The sequence below is a fragment of the Hermetia illucens genome, chromosome 1, assembly GCF_905115235.1.
Source record: "Hermetia illucens chromosome 1, iHerIll2.2.curated.20191125, whole genome shotgun sequence".
Taxonomy (NCBI): domain Eukaryota; kingdom Metazoa; phylum Arthropoda; class Insecta; order Diptera; family Stratiomyidae; genus Hermetia; species Hermetia illucens.
Genome location: NC_051849.1, coordinates 113,384,434 through 113,404,065, shown reverse-complemented (window position 1 = coordinate 113,404,065; position 19,632 = coordinate 113,384,434). Strand labels below are relative to the sequence as shown.

The 19,632-nt window shown below is 42.8% G+C and overlaps 1 protein-coding gene across 1 annotated transcript in view; it reads left to right on the top strand.

Moving 5' to 3' along the window:
* The window catches only part of LOC119661059 (retinal homeobox protein Rx), a 131,725-nt gene that overhangs the window by 46,072 nt on the left and 66,021 nt on the right, over positions 1-19,632 (top strand). Inside the window, exon 4 of the mRNA XM_038070260.1 lies at positions 12,018-12,184. Coding sequence (XP_037926188.1) covers positions 12,018-12,184 — 167 coding nt within the window. The remainder of the gene's footprint in view (positions 1-12,017; positions 12,185-19,632) is intronic.

The following is a 19,632-nucleotide window of genomic DNA, read 5'->3' as shown; positions in this document are numbered from 1 at the left end:
CCCCCAGTGGGAAGCGTATAGCGGGAGTCTTCGATGAGGAAGAATCGCTGACGCCGATTCACCCGAGCGATGTTTTCGGCTGGAGCTGCCTTCACTGCCCTCGGTAAAAAGATCATGGAGATGTGTGAGTTTATAAAGGAGCGCAGGAACATTCACCAAAATATAAGGGCCATGATAAGAGGCATCCGTTTGATGTACGGCAAGGCCCAGGATGAACGAGTAGGAAAGTCGCCGATTGGAAAAGTGAACCAGGCAACTCAAGTAACGCCGGTTCAAAACACAAAAGGGGAGAAACCGGGGAAGAGGCTGCGCGAGAAGCTGAATGACTCAACAGGCCAGCAAACCCCGAAAAGAAAAAAGGACTCAACTCCCAAAAAGGCGGAGTTCATGAAAAGTACGTCTGAAGCTACCAGGGAAAATACTGCAGTGGCTACCTCGAGAAAAGGGATCGAACCTTCAAAGGCGGATGCGGAAGCTTGGAGGAAGGTAGAACCGCGGAAAAAAAGTTATCGGAGGAAGATTAGACCGGAGGTGATCTTCATTTCCAAACGGGGCGAAGGGTCATACGCCGACATTCTCAGGAAAGTGAAGGCAGACCCCGAACTCACCAATTTGGGAGACAACGTCAGCCGCATTAGACGGTCCCAGAAGGGAGATCTTATGTTGGAACTTAAGAAATCCAAGGATGTAACCGCGGACAAATTCTTGAGCCAAATCGGGAAGACTTTAGGACAGGAAGCCGACATAAGAGCTAGCAGGCCGGAGATCACTATAATCTGCAAAGATATAGATGAAATCACGACGAAGGAAGAGGTTCGCGAAGCGTTGGAGAAACAGTTCGATCTTGCCGGACTACAAGAGTCAGTGGTGAAAACGCTAAGGAAAGCCTATGGTGGAACACAAACCGCCATCATCAGCCTACCAGTGGAGAACGCACTCAAACTGTTAGCAGCAGGGAGAGTGAGAATAGGCTGGGTAATGTGTCGCCTTAGGGAACAGGTGGCGTTAAAACGGTGCTTTAGATGCCTTGGCTTTGGTCACATTGCGAAGTCATGCACTAACCCAAATGATAGGTCAAAGCAATGCAGGAGATGCGGAGTGGAAGGCCACATCAGCAAGGACTGCGGAGCTGACCCAAATTGTCTACTGTGCAAAGGAAAGGAGGGTGTGGACCATCGGCACATTGCAGGCAGCAGCAGGTGCTCGGAATACAGGAGAGCCCTTAGCACAAATCGCAGATGAGGTTAATACAAATAAACCTCAACCACTGCGAGGCGGCGCAGGATCTACTCGCGCAAACCATCCTCGAGAAAAACATCGATGTGGCCATACTAAGTGAACCATACCGAAACCGCGGTGGTAGCGTTTGGGTCAAAGACCAAACGGGCCAAGCAGCGTTGTGGACTTGTGGAGGACAAGCCTTCCAAGAAATAATGGAGCACCCGGAGGAGGGCTTCATCAGAGCAAAGGTGAAGGGCATCCACATCTACACCTGCCATGCTCCACCCAGCGCTACACTCGTCGAGTATGAGCGGATGCTTGCTGCTCTTGTTTTGGATGCAAGAGGACGTTGGCCGATCATAATAGGAGGCGATTTCAATGCGTGGGCTCTTGAATGGGGCAGCCGGATAACTAATGTGAGGGGACGTGTTCTCCTCGAAGCATTCGCGGAGCTGGACGTGGTACTGGCGAATGTTGGGTCTTCGTACACTTTCCGGGGAAGGGGCCTGGGGTCTATAGTGGACCTGACATACGTGAGTGCCACTTTAGCCAGTAGAATCGCTTGGCATGTCAGTGAGGACTATACTCACAGCGACCACCAGGCAATTTGCATAGAGATCAAGGGCGGATCGAGCTCGAGAAAGAGTTTTCGCAAAATGCCGGGTGGTATGCTTGGCTGGACAGTGAAAGCGTTCGAGGGGGACACGTTCTCCGCGGTGCTCAAATCCGACATATCCCTGAATGTTACGGCTGGAGAGAAAGCCACCCAGATCACTCGATGGGTGACGGAAGCATGCGATGCTACTATGCTCAGAAGGCGATTGCTCCCCAGTAGGCAACCCAACTACTGGTGGATCAATGAAATCGCAAGTTTGCGAGCCGCATGTTTTCGGGCAAGGAGGCTTTGCCAGAGGCTCAGGGGAAAGCCCGATGGCGACGGTCGAGAGGAGGCACACAAGCAATTGCGTGGCCGCCTAAAGGAAGCCATTCGGAGGAGCAAAAAGAACTGCTTCAAACAACTGTGCGACCATGCCGACATAAACCCTTGGGGCGAGGCTTACAGAGTGGTGATGAAAAGGCTGCGGAAATCACCCCAGGTGACCTATCCGCGCCTCCTGAAACAGATTGTTACCACTCTGTTCCCTCACCACGAAAATAGGGGAAGGCAAGTTTTTGTCCAGCCAAATGACGGCATAATACCGCCTGTAACTGTGGAGGAGCTGCGGGAAATATGTGGTAGGTTCGGTGATAACAAGGCCCCAGGTTTGGATGGCATCCCCAACCGAGCTTTGAAACTGGCAGTGAAGACTAGGCCCGACCTTTTCGCCAACACCTTCGAGGCGTGCCTAAAAGAAGGAATATTCCCTGCCCAGTGGAAAAAGCAAAAGTTGGTGTTGTTTCCGAAGCCTGGCAAGCAACCTACAAACCCAGCGTCGTATCGTCCTATCTGCCTGTTGGATACAATGGGGAAGATGATGGAGAGAGTCATCTACAACAGACTCCTGCCCATCGTCGAAGCCAGCAATGATTTGTCGGAACGCCAGTTTGGTTTATATATGTACAGTAAATAGGCAGTTTGTTTGTTTAGGGTGAGTATAATATCTAGTGTCCGGATAGCTGAGTGGTTAGAGCACAAGGCTGTCGTACGGAAGGTCGCGGTGCTCAAAGCCCGCTGGCGGCAATCGGATTTGTATCGTGATTTGACGTCGGATACCAGTCGAGTCGGCTGTGAATGAGTAGCTGAGCCAAATCAGGGTAATAATCTCGGGCGAGCGTAATGCTGACCACCGTGCCTCCTGCAGGCTATTCTGTAGTGTACCGTTACGGTCTTGAATGCAAGTACCCTAACACACGTCAAGGCCCTGATCCAATTTGGATTGTTGTGCCAACGATTATTATTATTATTATTATATATAATATCTATGTCTGTAATATGTACGTGCTGACTTGTAGTTTGGAAAAATATGAAGGATTATGTTGGATTTGTAGCTGTATACGGACAGAAAAATGTGCGTTGAAGTTTCTTACGTAAGATGAACACAAAACCCTTACACCCGTAGCGCGAGCTTCCGGTATTCCGACTTGTTTTAACACCGGATCGGGGCAGGCAGTATATTAAGGAGATCTTTACAACTATGTTAGATAGTTGTACATCAATAGTCACAAGTTAAATTTTTGGTATCTTCAATTTTCTGTTCTTCGTCGTGTCTGATATCCTCTTTTACGAAGATTGTGGTTCCCCCTCTGGATTGTCGACTGGTATGTATTGAGTATGTGCCCATATGTTTATCCTTTCAGTATTAAGAAAGGACTTCCAACTCTTGTAAGTGTTGTTGTCGTATATTTGCATTCCGACGTTCCGCTTTTCAGGACATTTGCCATTTGGTTTTCTTATTACATTTTTGTCTCCTTACGTTATATTGCTTAAGTTTCGTCAAAAATTTGTTTGTTTACTGTTTGTTATTCGTCAAGTCTTTTATTTAAAATGTGAAGCCTATCTAAAATAGTTTTCAGTATTTGATTACCACCGTCAATTTTGTTGGTTAGTGGACATTGCCTTACCACCTGCGAGTATTGTATTTTCTCGGAATTTATAAAAAGCGCTTGGGTTCATTTTTCGTGGCTCAGTTTGTCGATTTTTCCAGAGCAGCCAACAACTTTGGCGTTAGCGGTCCTTTACATCTTAGCTTCTATAATTCTTTTGGTACTTCAAAACCTCTGTAATTGGCTGAGTGTTGACCCTTACAATTTGCCCGTTTTCCCCGAGCAAGCTCTGCTGTTTGGACATTTTGAATGATTCATGGTCACTTAGCACATTTCACACAGTATGGATTTCGATTACCATACCTTTGAGTGTAATTGTAAACGTTGTCACCGTTTGCACTGGGGAATTAGGTCGTTGACTTTTCTCAGTGCTTCTATTTTGACCTTCATATTAGAGACAACTGTTAAGTTGTGAATTTTGTTTGACCTTCACTATAGTCGAACATAAGCATAAACAGTGGGACTTCTCGTTTACTAATTATAGATTCCCGCTTTTTATTAGAATTTTTTCTTTTCTCAATATATTCACAAACTGGATCTTAAAACCCTTTTCCTTAAAGTCTTTTACAATGTCATCTTTTGACACTTTGGATGGAGTTCTCGAGTCATAACCTTGAGAGACTTGTTGCTTTTGTATTCCCGTGCCTTCGATGTGTGGATTTTTTCCATATTCAGCTTCTTCGAGGGGGCTCTGTAGTCATCTTCAAAACACAATTTGCAAACTAAGCTGTAATGTAAGTTTCTCTAGCTTGTTGAGCTTTTCGCGCAGTTGCTCATTTTACATTTCCTGAGGTGTTTTCGCTACATTACTAGTTGGTTTTGTAGAGTTAGGGTCTCCTTCCTTTATTGTTAATAATATTTTTTCTTTGTTAGTTGGGTTACGTTTTTGGTCGATGGTGGTGATCTTGTAACCCTCGAATTCCTATTAAAAAGGTCGATCAAATGTAATAAAAGTCCTCCCCAGAATACGTAGAACCGACCTCCTGAGAGGGTGGATTTTCCAGTACAATTGGTCTGCCCTCTGGGGTATATACTCCATTGTTTTATTCCATTGCATATGGGCGGGTGTAATTTGTACATCTTGGCAAGCTCAGCGGCCTCACGTTTGTTTACCGCACGACGGTTGCTTAATGGTAATCCATGGCTACCACTGGGAGTCGACTTTGTCCAGGCATGGACAAGGATCAGTCACCGGCCTTTGGCGAGTACTAATGGCGGTCAGGCACTTTAACTTGTGTAACCGAAACCATGCGACCCCAAATGTTGAGAATATCTTCACTTCGATTGTAATCCCAGCGTTCTCTCCATTACCACGGAGCTACGTGGGATACCTTTAGTGGCTGGCCAACACTCGGATAGTGAACAACAGGGCGAAGAAAGCTACAGTTGATTTTCGATTTGAGGAGGTCAATCACGAGGAATTCTATTTGCGAGGCGTCACTTGATCCACGTTGCTGGACTAAATTCTGAACAGGCCACTATTACTGACAGTGATAAAGTCAATGTCATTGAGACCAACTCTCAACAACTTCATTTGTGTTCAAATTCAGCTGTAGACGGTTTTGTATGAGGCGATCATTCTATTTTTGTACCAGTTACTCAAGATCAGTTTTGTTGTGAGACACTTGTAAAACATCATCTACATGTAGGCGAACACCGATTGGGACACGAAAAGGTTTTAATGTACCTCACACACAAGTTCCTCCGCCCCTATACGTAACCGCAATGCATGCCATATGATCTTGTATGGCGCACGCCGAACGCCGCTTCTAGGTGCTTTTGACAGTCGACATGGACTATCAAGTTTACTATAAAGGCCTTTGTAGTGGACTACTTGAGTAACAGGGATCGCTTGCCGCGGATAGTGATCTGAACATCGTCGTTGTAAAGCTAAATATCACATTTAATGAATGACTTACCAACTCCGAAAGTTGCATAGACCGTCACTTGTTATGTCGATATAGCTGGTTTGACCATTTTACATCTTTGCGTCGACTAGTTATCAGAAGGTATCGACGTATCGAGGATGCTTACAGAATAAAAAAATGAAAACTAAATGTTATTGCCGAAATTCTCAGAGATGGAAACGCCAATACTATGCTGAGGGCAGTAATAGTTTAGTCATTTTTCCGGCGTACACGTTCTATATTGCAGTTTTTGGAATCACACCATTGAATTTACAGAACACAACTTCCAATGCGTTTTTTCCGAAATGGTAATGTGCCGCTTTACAGGTCAGAGCAATAGCAATTGTGGCAAATTGGTATTTCTGTGACTCAAATACTACACGTATTCTTGCAAAAAAAAACCCTTATTCAATTTAGGTGTGCGCTATAGCCTTTTTTTCGAGGCATAATATTTCTTTTATCGTTCCATTTGAACAACTATTCTCTTTCGATATACGCTCAAATAAAGGTAATGATAGTGTATCACTTTATATTATAAATTAAATAGTTCATTCTCCGAGTAGGTATAACATTTTTGAGAAATATTGACAATAATATATATAATTTGATGACGGGTCATAGTTGCTTATATCACCTATATTTACGACTCCATAAGACATTATAGATTGTCTTCTTATGAAAGTGCGCCCATACATTTTCACATCAGAAATCTACAAAACCTTCAAAAACTGAACCGCCGGACTTCCCACATTATTGGGTAATGGCACCTTTTTTAAAATTTTGCTTATGGCCTCAAGTGCTATTCTGAACATAATAGTAAAAGGGTTGGTGAGAAATAGTATGTAATATTTTGTAACTTACTATTAATCTTCTCAGACAGATTTAGTAAATAACAGGTTTTGTGTTTTCTTGCATAGAGAATTTTCAGAGAACGGCAGTTAACAAATCTATTTCAAATGATATCACAAAGTAATATCGCAAACATCACCTTTCATTACCAAAATATTACCCCGATGCTGGTAATATGGATGCAACTGGTCTAATGCCGATACGTGAAAACAGATCCATGCAGCCCGGACCCCGTAAACCTGGAAGGGCTTCTAGCTGACGAGAACAGAAAGCACTGCGGAAGAAGGCAAAGTTTCTCGGGAATGATGACATGGACGAGAATCGGACGCAAGAAAGCGGAACTTTAGGCGGAAGGTGAGGACAAGCTGGTAACCCTGGTGAAATCCACACTGAACGCATTAGACTTTTCAGTTAGCGGCGCACTTATGGCTACAAACATAAGAGTCAAATCAAGCTGCAGCATGCCAAAGCTTGTTCCTAGCTGCTGGCGACAAAGCTTGTATATTTCTGGTTCAATAACCATGGGTTCGTTTTAACAGAATCTGTGGTTTTGGATCAGTCAAGGGGAGGATGTTCTTTGATGGAAGATACTCGAGGCCGAGGGCCTGCGTTCTGATATCAAAATTTTTAGAGACAACCATGCTAACACAATTCTGTTCCCAGCACCTTGTTGCGGTCAACTTACAATACCAGTTAAATTGTAAGAGGAGAAACGTCATAGTTGCCTCTGCTTAGTTACCCTATGATTTTTTGTGCCCTCCGCCGACGCAAGAGCAAAAGGATCTGGTAGTATATGCAGAATCAAGCAGCCTTGAACTTTTAATAGGTTGTGGTGCGAACGCTCAGCATATTTGTTGGGGCAATAGCAAATGCAATCCTAGAGGAAAGAAGCTGTTTGATTTTATCACTTCAGCTGGTCTGATGACCGCGAAAGCGCCCCTACGTTCGTGGGGCCCAGAAGAATTGAAGTATTTGACCTAACAATATGCACTTCAAAGTTGTTAGAGTTGATTAGAAACTGGCGAAGTGCTAGATGAAGTCTCACTCTTAGATCACCGTTACTTAGAATTTAGTCTGACTATTGCAGACGAACCGGATATTCAGTTAGACGGGGGAATCAAGTACAATAGACCACTAAGGTCCCACCTCAAACACATACACACGCACCTGTCCCAGAAATAATATCACGATCACTTTGGTAATGTGGTGATGTTAGGCAATGCGGTAATGTTAGGTGATGTTTTGATTGCGCCGGGTGACGGTAATATGATATTAAACTAAGGCTAACGCTATACGACTTTTATGATATTACATACATCACCTACTCATCTCTACCCCTTTCTGCAAATAGGGCTCTTCCTATACTAAAGTCGTCATCATGAAAGTTCTAAAAGGCCTTTGTATATGTGTATAATATTTTGTATATAAAAATAATTATAAAAGTGCCTGCTGATAACTATATCGTCATTGCGGGCGATCTTAACGACCATGTACAATGAGGTCATGAATTCGGGGTGACCAGCATATAGTGGATTTGGCGAACACTCACGACTTTGTACTTGTCGATACATGGTTTATCAAGGGATTGCCTCATATTCCTACATTTTATTGTGGGTACAGTAAAACGCAAATTAGTTATATCTTCATAAGTCTCCGGACATCTTATCAAGGTGACTGACAGTCGCTGATTGCTATCGTCCAATCAATCCATACTTGCCACCTTGATCAATTGGCAAATTTATAGGAATATTAACCGGGAAACTGAGAAAGTGATCTTTACGATAAATTGTACACTCGGGACAGGCGAGAAATATTTGTATCGACTTGTCAAAATCCGACACCAATGTACACGGGATATCGAAAACTTCTGGTGCATTAATGGCAAAAAGGACAGAAGTCGTGCATATTTTGAGCAGATTTCAACGGAAGGATTTCACCCTCCACGTCCACAAGCACTGCCAATATTTGGAGCAATTTGACGTGCCAGCACAGCTGAAGTCGCGGAAGCAATCAAACGAATAAAATCGGAGAGAGTAACAGCACCTGACGATATCGCAACTGAGCTCTGGAAAGCGAAGAGCTGGAACCCAAAATTGTGGCTGAGTAAGCTAATTGATGCACATGCTCTGCCGCGCACTATTTCCACTGGGTTAAATTGCACTACCACAATCTGAAGAGTAAAGTTCGAAGTGTAACAGTCATATAAAACAGCTTCGTGTCTCTATCGGTGGGACTTCCAGAGTCCGGTGCCTTATACACTGCTTTATGCAGATAAGGTTTTCCTACCATTTAGTAACAGAACCGTTCTAGCACAACTGCTTAAAAATGGGTCACCTCATGTAACAAGGTCTTAGACTCCAACTAAATAAATTAGAACTTTTGACGATCGATCCCATTGAAATAGGCGCATTCAATTGATCATCATTGGAACCAATATTAAACAAGTCGGAATGCCGGAAGCTCGCGCTTCGGGTATAACGGTTTTCTGTTCATCTAATGTAAGAAAGTTCAACGCACATTTGTCTGTCCATATATAGCTACAAATCCAACAAAATCCTTCATATTTTTACAAACTACAAGACATAGCTACATATCACAGCCATAGATTAGCTACATATTTACTTCGTGCGCAAAAGCATACATATGTACATATATAGCACGTATATTAAATACGGTTGTTTTAATGTACAAATAAATCTATCTGAATTAGACACTACCCGCAACCTTCATTAGCATGCATATACTATATACCTACAGACACCCATGTCTGTTTAGAGTAATTGATATTCATATACAAATGACTAAAAAACTAAAGCAAAATAATTCTTTGAGACCCTGTTCAGAAGAACTCATTTCGTTGTGGTACTGATGAATTGATATGTGATGATGACGTCATACACCTTGTAGAATGCACGAAATTCACAAAAAATGGCAGAGCTTCACTCCCTATAAGTTTGTTAATAATAGTTGGATTTTCTTCAAACTAGACCAAATTTTGCATTATGTTATCCTTTACGCGCAATTTTGTACTTCTGGAATAGACATAAGGAGGATTGTCGGGTAAATTTCTAAAATGTGGAAATATACTATTATTAACTTTATTTGTGTAGATATCGGAACCGGATGTATATTGAGGCCTAAATTTCGTAGTGATGCATCACTGCTTTCAAATTTTTCGGTTGGATAGGTTCTGAGAACGAGACAATTTACACTTTTTGATGGTCATATTTTGAGCCCTCGCTCAAACATGTTTCACCCGATATCAAATATGGAACCAGTTTCGAAAAGTACTAATTGAGACCTTTCGTTTGATAACACACATGGTCACATTCTGTGAAAAAAATTTTGCACTCTCCATTCACGTGTATGGGGAGCCCCCCTTAAACCTAACACAAAATGGGGCCGCTTGCTGCATGTAAAGGGAACAGCAGATCACATACTCTCACCAATTATCGTGATAATCGGTCCAGCCATTTCCGAATGAATCGGGTGTCACAGACAGACGGACGAACAGACAGACACCGACTCGATTCTAACAAGGTTGTGTTTCACACAAAACCTTAAAAAGTACAAATCAAGCCCTTGATCTTTACCAATTTTTGTTTCAATCATATCGATCGGTATAAAACCTGCAACAAACCGACAGTAAGCCGACTATATCAAGGCTGTTTTACACAAAAAATCAGGCTTTCTAAAAATACATTATTCATAGGCGTACCCCGCGGGACTGCCATTTCGGTATTATATTGGGATAGGATCAGTTCTGAACTGCGGCTTTTGTCGTTATTTGCTGATGTTTTTCGATGCTCCTCCTTCCTCAACAGATTGTAGATCACCCTCATTAATTTTTTCACCGCCCTTTCAAGATGTTTCAGAGGCTAGTACATGATTGACGATATTACCGGGTGTCAATTGCGCCCCGTCGTCAATTTTCGCCTCCGTTCTGTGTGTGGCCAACCTCGGCCAGTTGCAGTTGCAGTGCTCCGCATCCTCTGGAATCTTCACTCATGTCGGTTAACTACAGGGAGTCGTCACGCCCGAGCGATAAAAGTAATGCACAGTACCCTCCGTATCCGCGTAGGAATTGGATTAGGTCGTAACTACCTCACCGTACCTTCGTTTTATCCATTTTCACACATCTGTCACACATCCTGTCTGCCAAGTGTCCTTTACAGGAATCATCCCATCTTTTTTCCCAATTTAAAAATAGATTCGCTTCGTACTATAATAGTTGCCGGCGACAGGTGTAGGACTCGCCGATTGGATATGATGGATCTAAAAGGCGTCGACCCTCATTCGCCAAGGTGTCGATGGGGACCATACCTACTATCACACAAGCTACTTCGTATAATGTTGTACGGTAAGCGCATTACTATTTGCTTCTAACTTTAATGACGATGTCCAGACTGGAGCTGCATAAAAGAAGATGGAACTGACAACTCTCGAGATAAGAAGCCGACGGCTTTGCCTAGGGCCGCTTATCTTCGGTAACATTCTTGTGCCAACAATTTAGCGATTCCGGAAATTTTTATTGATGATATCTCAAGATGGGGATTGAATTTCAGTTTTTGGTCAATCATGGCCCATAGGTATTTAAGCGTTGGCTGCGGATGTATTATGTGTTCACCAATCCCGATCTTTATCTATGTTTGTTTCCTTCCCATAGTGATCAAAACTAATACGATTTTATGGTCTTCGAGCGTCAGACCAGGTTTATTATTATCACCCCTTTGGATGGGTACAACTTCAAAGTTCCATCATACATTATTATCTACAGGGGAGGACCGAGGACTGATCCTTGTGGAACTCCGCAGGTTATTCTATACGTCTTAGGTTCATCGCCTGAATCGTTACATAATACCTTATCCCGGAGAAATTCCATGACTAGATGCAAAAGAGATTAGTACTTTTCGAATCCAGTCTTAGTTTTGACATTTGTTGGATATGCGAGAAGTGAAACCCATTCTCAGAAACTACCCAACCGTAAAATCTGCAAAAAATCTGCTCTATGCAATGTCCAGACCTCAAAATACTCACCATATGAATATCTACTCAAATTAAGTTAATAATAGTACATTACTATGTTTTTTGAAAATTTAATGGAGACCTGCCTTAAGTTTATCTAGATTTATTTGTATTAATATAAACTAAAGTATGAAGCATAAGATCCCCAAGCTTGATGAAAATCATACTATCACTAATAAAGTTCCAGGAGCTCAAAATTGTCTTTTCCATGTTAATTTACTTACCTTTCATACTTTCCGGTTTCCGAATTGTTTCATAATGTAATTCGCCTCTATACAGTATTTAGTAAGAATTACTGCACATTATCTAACCCAAAAAGTTCGATGGTGTTTCGAAGGAAAATATAGGAAGGACAGTAAAATATGTGGATGAAACAGTCTTTGTTGAATCCAAGAGTTTTGTAGATTAGATTCAGTGCTCAGAAGAAGTGACCTCATTTAACGAAACATTTTATGTTCTGTATATTTTTAGCTCAAGATGATAACTGCTCTAAGAAAAAGCACCGACGGAATCGAACCACATTTACAACGTACCAACTTCATGAGCTGGAACGAGCGTTCGAGAAATCACACTATCCTGATGTTTACTCGCGGGAGGAGCTCGCAATGAAAGTCAACTTACCAGAAGTGAGAGTGCAAGTAAGTACAATCGGGAACAGATTACTTTATTTTAATGAATCCATTGCGCTTTTATCATGTACAACTCGCAAAGTTGGTTTCTTAAGATAAACAATCAAATTAGAAGGACTAAATATGAATTTACAACCGCTGTCTACTGCAATCATATTAGAGTGAGCAATTCAAGCCATTGAGTATTCCTTGAAAAATGTTTACAATGACTAAAAAGTAAATCGTCGCCTCAACTTTGATGTTTAGTCAATAAAAATGATTTGTCAACTCACGACATTTGATACTTGCTCCAACTTATATACCCAAAAAATGGAAATGAAGCCATCTTTTCCGAAGTAAAGGAACGGTAGTACGGCATACGAATTTTCCGCTGTATTGAACTGCTGATATTTGGCTTTGTGACGACGCTCCTTGCCTGCGGCATTGGAACTCACATTCAAAACGAATAAATTTATTTCAATTTATATGCAAACACAAGAATAAGGATATGCTGCAATTTCGAATCTTTTATGTTTCCTCGGGAAAAGTTGGAAAAATTTCGTCATTATTGCATTTGATTCCCCCCTTTTTTACACCAGTGAAATCATTTTAAAAGAAAACAGGAGAAAACCAGTCCCCACGGTTTTCCCATTCCCTTTCAAATTGCAGAGCAGGCCAACCAACTTTTCCTAACGTGTCACGGTTCCCCTTTGATTTGCTTGCTGCAGCCTTGCACCTGAAATCGATAATAGATTGATGTGATTTGATGTTGTGTTGAATCGAACTTTCAAGCGCCTACACTAACGCCTATCCTGTGCAATTTCAAGTTTGTACTTTGCGTCGATAATTAGCACCAAATTGAAGCTGTGTCTTTACGATACGTGCATATGAACATAATTGGGAGTCAATTTTTGTCTCAAGCCATGTTAAAATCGGTTCAACGTCTGCTTGCCAGTATGTCTGACTCTTTGTTAGCATTAACTTGAAGGCGGCTGAACCTGGTGTCGGAAAATTTGGCGGGAATATGTGCCCTGTGTATCGTTTACATGCAGCGAGAGGCAATCAGGGCTTTTCTAAGTTTCCCTAACTGCATCATAAATTTCTAAGAACCTATCCAATCCAAAAATCTGACAAAATACATCCCACTCCATTATATTGTCAAATCAAGTTCATAATATGCAGCACCCTGTGCCTTGTGCCAACGTTTCAGCCAAAGGCATTGCCGTTTGCGGCTTCGGTTCGACTTTGAAGCGCCACTCGGGCGATTGTCAACTTGTCTCCACGTTAAACTCGTAGACCCACATCTCTTTACTACTAATTATGCGTTTCTTGAAGGTCGAAAAATTATTCGCTTCAAAAATGACGTCCTTAGCAACCGTCTTTCAATGTTAGTTTTACACGAAATTCATGTCTTTTTGGGAGCAGCGAAGAGCGAAAAATCTCCTGCTCGCCGGTATGCTCCCGTGTTGCGCCCGCACTTCTCTGTGACCCCATTACCACAGTAGATCTACTATAGGCAGTACCCTTACAAAAATGACCCCACTTGCAAATGTGCTTGACGAAGCTTATCTGTACACATCAGAGACGCTAAACAAGGAAAAGGCATAATCTTCGCCAAATCGTATTGGTAAGAGAGAGATCGGTGAGCTTTTGCTATTCTGGTACTACGGCGTGCTCACCCATGTAGCAAAAAGTTGTTTCACGTATTCACTTATACATAAGCAAAAACTTGCCAATCTCACCAAAACATTGGCAAGTCCGGGCGGTATGTCAAACACAGCTGATCGGGTTTTCGGTACATCTCGCTCATGCTCAAGGGCAAAACAATTTGAAATCGTGTGTACTCGCACTGATTTCCCCCCTTGAGGGGCAAAGGGGAGTGAGGTAGCTGTCTAGTATCTAACTGTGCCCATTACAGGCCAAATCGGTATGGAGACGTGAAATTCCGCGTTCGAGCGTCTCACATTTTACCATACCTCTCGTTGAGCAAATGATGCATCTAGGGGCTCTGTAACGAAAAATGGGCCTTATGAGAACTTTATAAAGAGTGAGCTTCGTTTTGGTGCATAGACCTACTCTTCCGCGAAGAATAGAGTATATGCTACCAACTGCAACCCGTGCTTGGCTAATAATGAACTCAAGATGTAGATTGAATTTTAGAAATCCATGAAATTTAATTCCTAAGTATTCCATTGTTCGTGCTGCTCACTTTTGTGCCCTCCATGCTAAGCTTCAGGTGGTTAGCCCTTTTGCGAATAGTGTTTGACATAAGATTTGGCGAAGATTATGCCTTTTTCTTATTTAGCGTCTCTGATGTGTACAGAACTCCAGACATCCCGGTTTTGCGCCGAGGTCCACCAATTCGATATCCCTAAAAGCTACCTGGCGTCCTGGCCTACGTCTTAGGCAGGGTCTGCCTCGCCTTCTTTTTCTACCATAGATATTGCCCTTATAAACTTTCCAGGGTGGGATCATCCTCATCCATACGGAGTAAGTGACCCGCCCACCGTAACCTATTGGGCCGGATTTTATCCACAACCAGACGGTCATAGTATCGCTCATAGATTTCGTCATTGTGTAGGCCTACGGAATCGTCCATTCTCATGTGGGGGGCCAAAAATTCTTCAGGAGGATTCTTCTCTCGAACGCGACCAAGAGTTCGCAATTTTTCTTGCTAAGAACCCAAGTTTTCGAGGAATACATGAGGACTGGCAAGATCATAGTCTTCTACAAATAAGAGCTTTGACCCTATTGAGACGTTTCGAGCTAAAATAGGCTCTGTTGGCTGACAACAACCGTGCGTTGCATCGTAGCTGTTATCGGTTGTGATTTTCGACCCTAGATAGGAGAAATTGTCAACGGTCTTAAAGTTGTATTCTCATATCCTTATTCTTCCTGTTTGACCAGTGCGGTTTGATATTGTTGGTTGATTCGTCTTCAGTGCTGATGTTGCCACCATATATTTTGTCTTGCCTTCATTGATGTGCAGCCCAAGATCTCGCGCCGCCTGCTCGATCTGGATGAAGACAGTTTGTACGTCTCGGGTCGTTCTTCCCATGATGTCGATATCGTCAGCATAGGCCAGTAATTGGGTGGACTTAAAGAGGACTGTACCTCTTGCATTTACCTCGGCATCACGGATCACTTTGCCGAGGGCCAGGTTAAAGAGGACGCATGATAGGGCATCCCCTTCTCGTAGACTGTTGTTGATGTCGAATGGTCTTGAGAGTGATCCTGCTGCTTTTATCTGGCCTCGCACATTCGTCAGGGTCAGTCTAGTCAGTCTTATTAATTTCGTCGGGATACCGAATTCTCTCAGGGCCGTGTACAGTTTTACCCTGGCTATGCTATCATAGGCGGCTTTAAAGTCGATGAACAGATGGTGCAACTGTTGTCCATATTCCAACAGTTTTTCCATTGCTTGCCGCAGAGAGAAAATCTGATCGGTTGCTGATTTGCCTGGAGTGAAGCCTCTTTGGTATGGGCCAATGATGTTCTGGGCGTATGGAGCTATCCGGCTTAGCAAGATAGCGGAGAATATCTTATAGATGGTACTCAGCAACTTGATAACTCTATAATTGCTGCACTGTGTGATATCTCCCTTTTTATGTATAAGACAGACAGGCGGGACCTCCAACTCGCCGATGTTCTGGTTGTTCAGTACCTCATCAAAGTACTCAACCCATCGCTTCAATATGCCCATTCTGTCGGAAATCAGATTTTCCTCTTTGTCTCGGCAGGATGAGCATCGAGGTGTATATGGCTTCATCCTGCTGACTTGTTGGTAAAACTTGCGCGCCTGGTGCGGTTGCGCCCTGTACTTTTCTAGTTCACAGACCTGTTGGTTCTCCCAGGCTTCCTTTTTCCGTCTGTGAAGTTGCTTCTCCGCTCGACGGAGTTCGTGATAAGTCTCTGCGCGTGCCCGCAGTTCTTTGAGAATGCAACATTACTTGGTATGCGGCATTCTTTCGTTCCGTTGCTAGCTTACATTCATCGTCAAACCAGCCATTCCGAACTCCTTCTGCGGCTGGGGCAAAGCATGTTTGTGACCGTATCAATGATAACGTTCTTCAGGTGGCTTGTGAAGATTATTTGTTGATGCTTCATCTCCAGGTCCTCTGTTGACTGCAGTTAGCATCCATTTCCCTCTTATAGGTGTTGCGGAGGACTGTGTTGTGGATGGCTTCAGTGTTCACTCTCACCTGATTGTCAGAGGGGATTCTAGGTGGTATTGTTATTCGAGGTCGGAGCACCATGCCAACGAGATAATGATCCGAGTCTATATTGGCCCCCCTATATGTTCTGACATTCATCAAGGCTGAGAGGTGGCGGCGTTCGATGAACACGTGGTCAATTTGGTTGAAAGTGGTCCCGTCTGGAGAGGCCCACGTATGTTTGTGGACCCGCTTTGCCGCGCAAACCAGGTACTTCCAACAACCATTTCGTATGACCCTGCTAGTTGAATAATCCGCAGTCCGTTTTCATTTGTATTTCCGTGTAAACTATGGGAGCCAACGTATCGCCTGAATACGGGCTCCTTCCCTACTTGGCTGTTAAAATCCCCAAGTATGATTTTAATATCATATCTGGGACAGGCTTCGAGGGTTCCTTCTACTGCCTCGTAGAAGGTATCCTTCTCCGACTCTGCAGTCTCCGCTGTAGGGGCGTGAACGTTATGAGGCTTATATTTCTAAACTTGCCTCGCAAGCGCAGAGTGCATAGCCGTTCACTTATGTTTTCAAAGCCGATAACAGCAGGTTTCATTTTTTGGCTGACTAAGAAATCTACTCCAAGCACATGGTTTACTGGATGGCTACTATAATATATGGTGTAGTGGCTCTTCGCCAGGAAACCGGTCCCTGTCCAAAGCATCTCCTGTAACGCTGTTACATTAGCCCTATATTGAGACAGGGTATCGGCTAGCTGCTTATCAGCTTCATCTCTGTAGCAGGGAGCGTCTCGTTCTATAAGAAAGTGCGCAAATCGTTATTCCGTTGTCGTTGCCGGGTTCCTCGTTGTATAATCCGTCCATCCTGTTGTAACAAGTTGTTTTCCGTATAGGGTTGTCAGCCCTACCCAACCCCAACCCCAACCTGGAGGACCAGTTGGTACAATTTGTCCCGTTTTTAGGCGCGGGAGACTCGCCTTCATCCTTCTCCGTCTGCAGCTTTTCGTTAAGAAAGAGCTCCCAGCGTTCACCACGTGGAGGTGGAGATAGGGTCTGGTAGTAGAGCTGTTGGTGTTGGTTCAGCAGGCATTTCCCAGGTTTTATGTTCCATCGTGGGTGCCAATCCACGTTTCGCCCTGGGATCTATACTACCCTTTGACCACCGCCGCTCTCGGGTATTATAAAGCGATGTCCCTGAAATGAAACCCTGCGGTTCTCGCCAAGTTACTGACAACCGGGAGGAGTATTCATTTGCCACGCTGACAAACTTCGAAGTAGTTTATAGCAAGTCTATTGAGGGATAGTCAATTCATTTATACGTAAGTCCGTTTATTAATGCGAAGTCAAAGGTCTTTTCTAGCTCCAGTGCACACGCTGTAGTAGGTTCGTTATTGGCGTCAAGTCAATTTATCAATTTAGTATTTCTACGTGTAGCAGTCTTGATAGTATCATTAGCGAAAATGATAGCCTTGTCGATTTCTTTGTCCATAAGGTTGTGGGCAATGTTTTTTTCATCAAGTTTTAAGTTTTGTCGATTTTCTCCAGGCTTTTTACTAGAATCAAAACAAATAAAGACAGTTAATTTATTCCTAAAACGGGATATGTTAATCATTCCCCGAGCTCATCCCAAAACAAAATTCATTTTTATTAGCTCTAACCAGTTGTAGGTTCAAGCAAATGCGATTGGTTTTGGCGTGTTTTGAATTGCATATACGAGTAACGAGCCAATTGCCACCTGTTGCCGCTTTCGGTCACGCTGCATCCGCAGGGTAGAGGCGCTGAGGCAGCGTCTGATGAGATCGCCTCTGCCCTGCAATCGAAACCGTATAGCAAATATTTAAAAATGTTAATTTAATTAGTAAATATATATATAAATATTTGGGGCACACATTATGCTGATCAGGTACTGAGGAAGGAAATCAGCTAGATGTCCAGTTTGACCACGTTTGCAGCATTGGATCGTGAGCCTTGAACATTTCCCATGCGAATGGCTCATTGTGCACTTTATACATCTGAGCACTAATGAGTAATTTTGAACAAAGTGACCGAAGTTTTGGCAGTTGCAGCACTATACTGATCCATAACTCCTGACCTTATGAAAGGTCTCTAGTAAAAAATATATTTCACCTTCACGATTTCACTAATTTCTTGTGATGGCTAAAAAGTGGGTACGAAATGTTTGGGATCAAGTTTTGATTGGAAGCGTGGGGTTCTCCCGGTGAGGACTTCTGATAATCATTGGCAATAACCTTACAGTTAGAAGGTTTCGGGTGGTGGTGTTAAGCCCTTGCTCTCTAATGAAAGTGAATATTGTCGCATGATAATCAACTGATTCTGCAAAGATGAGAGTGTTATCAGTCCTTTTGTTTTTTTTAAGGACGCGTTAGGACCTTTTTCTTGATTTTATTTAGGTAGTAGGTTAATATTACACCTTGTGACTGCAGGAAGATTCATCTTTTAAGACTTGTGGACCTATACCTATCCCTATGAGGCACTCACATTTTGCACTAGCCTGATTCTTCCTAGGCTTCTGACGGTGAACGACATTAAACGGATCGGTGTCGAAGCCATCGCTGTTCAGTATAGTTTCCACTTTGGAATTATAAAACTTTAATAACTGGGGAAACTTTCCTCCAGATTATATCTATCCTATTGACTAACGCTTTTGATTTGATGGTATTATGGATGGAGTTTTTATGATCTACATCATAGACATTTTTCAAGATAGTTGAGTTCCTCTATAACATCAAATGCTACATGAATAAATGTGCGGAATGCCAAAACGCATCTTGGGCAGCCTCCACTTTGGACTTCAGATTCTTATGGGAGATTAACTCTGGAGAAAGCAAGTAATCTAAGGTTTCAATAATTGCTTCGCAAAATATTTCAAAACCTATGAAAAGCAGCTGAAGCATGAATGGATAGTACATATATACATACTTTCTTCACTTTACTTCATGATCAGCCTGCGCAAAGTGTTAATTTCATAAACAATGAAGGTTCCGAGAGAAACCTGGCATGCTGTTTTCGATCGGCTCAGATTTTAATGTGTTACGCTTTTTCATGCAGTGCATTCTGCATGCATCCTTGATAAAGAAAGGACGTTTCAATCAGGATGGTGTGCAACTTAGCGTCCTTCATTTTTATCTGAAACAACAACAATAGATACAACAGTTATCTAGAATATTCTAGCAGAATCAAAACAGTATTTTTTCAAATATCTTGCACATAACTTAAAAAACACTCTTCTGAGAATAACGCACTGGATTTCCAATTTTTAAAAAATATAATTGCAAGGACTTACAGCTGT